The sequence below is a fragment of the Syzygium oleosum genome, unplaced genomic scaffold (genome assembly GCF_021117445.2).
Source record: "Syzygium oleosum isolate NSW1041296 unplaced genomic scaffold, Sole_v2.1 Sole_v2.01, whole genome shotgun sequence".
Lineage (NCBI taxonomy): Eukaryota > Viridiplantae > Streptophyta > Magnoliopsida > Myrtales > Myrtaceae > Syzygium > Syzygium oleosum.
The window spans coordinates 35,625,021-35,626,467 of record NW_026607485.1 but is presented as its reverse complement, the minus strand read 5'-3'; the positions used below and the strand labels follow the sequence as shown (position 1 = coordinate 35,626,467).

Here is a 1,447-nt window from a genome sequence, read left to right as displayed (position 1 = left end):
CGGAGGTTTAGGGTTTTCACTCCTCCGAAATTATGGTTGTGCCCACCATGGGCCACGGTGTCAGTTCCGGGCCGTCTCACTCTTGGGCTGCAGCCCCAATTGTTTTTGGTCAGAGTCTTCGTTGTCTTCTTCACTTCACTATCTTGACCTAGAGCCAAATTTTCTAACGGACCTTTACTCTCAACATCCCCCCTCAAACTGGATGTGGTTTTGAAACCTAAACCCAGTTTGATTATGAGAGAACAATGATCAAATTTGGACGAGGCCTTGGTAAAAATGTCCTCAATTTGACGATGGCTAGGAACGTATTGCACATTGAGTAAACCCAACGAAACCTTGTCGCGGACAAAGTGGAAATCGATTTCAATGTGCTTCGTCCTCACATGTAAGATAGGATTAGATATAAGAGAAATCGCAGATTGATTATCACAAAACAATACCGTCGGTGAGGTTAAGTGAATCCCGCTGTCTCTCAGGACAAATGCAATCCACATAAGATGGCAGTAGTAGAGGCGAGTGCTCTGTACTCTGCTTCGGTCGATGACCGTGACACCGTGGTCTGTTTCTTTGCCGACCAAGAGATGATATTCGAACCAAGGTTAGTGCAAAACCCCATAGTGGAGCGTCTCGTATCGGCACAACCAGCCCAGTCGGCATCCGAAAAACCATATAAATTCAACGAGCTATTTGAGTGAATGAAAAGTCCCAAGTTAACAGTCCCCTTGATATAACGCAATACTTGCTTCAATTTATTTAAGTCACCCACTGTCAGATTCTGCATTTTCTGGCATAACACGTTCATGGCATACGCAATATCTGGTCCGGTTATCGTTAGATATTGCAAACCGCCCACTAAGCTTATGTATTCCAACGAGTTGTCAAGATAAACATCATCACCAGAGTTGTGAACTGGTTTTAGTGACAAGGGTGTGGAGATGGGCTTGCATTCCTTCATATGTGCTCATTCCAGGAGGTCAATGGCATATTTCGTTTGATAGAGAAGTAATTCTTCAGATATGTACTTGGCCTCTATACCGAAGAAATAGTGTAAACAACCCAAGTCTTTCATGTGGAAGCTGGAGCTAAGAGATTTGGTCAATTCAGTAAGCAGCTATTTGAACTCCTGGTTAACACAATGTAATCGACGTATAGCAAGAATAGGACTGTATCGTGACCCTTGTGTAAGATAAAAAGAGATGGGTCAGTAGCACTACAGAAAAAGCCTGATTCCAAGAGGAAATTGCTGAATTTCTCGAACCATGCACACGGAGCCTGACGCAAACCATACAGAGAATTTTGGAGCAAACATACATGATTAGGGAGTTTCGAGAATCCTAGGGGCTGCTCCATATATACCGTTTCATTAAGTGTACCATGCAAGAAGGCATTCTTGACGTCTAATTGGTGTATCGACCATTTTTGCACCATAGCTACCAAGAGGACAATG

General features: G+C 43.5%; 1 protein-coding gene across 1 annotated transcript; it reads right to left on the bottom strand.

Annotated features, from left to right (window-relative positions):
* Positions 1–472: 472 nt before the first annotated feature.
* On the bottom strand, positions 473–955 carry LOC130137567 (uncharacterized mitochondrial protein AtMg00810-like). Its single transcript, XM_056309167.1, has one exon. It carries the CDS (start codon positions 953–955, stop codon positions 473–475), a length of 483 nt encoding a protein of 160 aa, XP_056165142.1.
* Between the last annotated feature and the right edge of the window lie 492 nt (positions 956–1,447).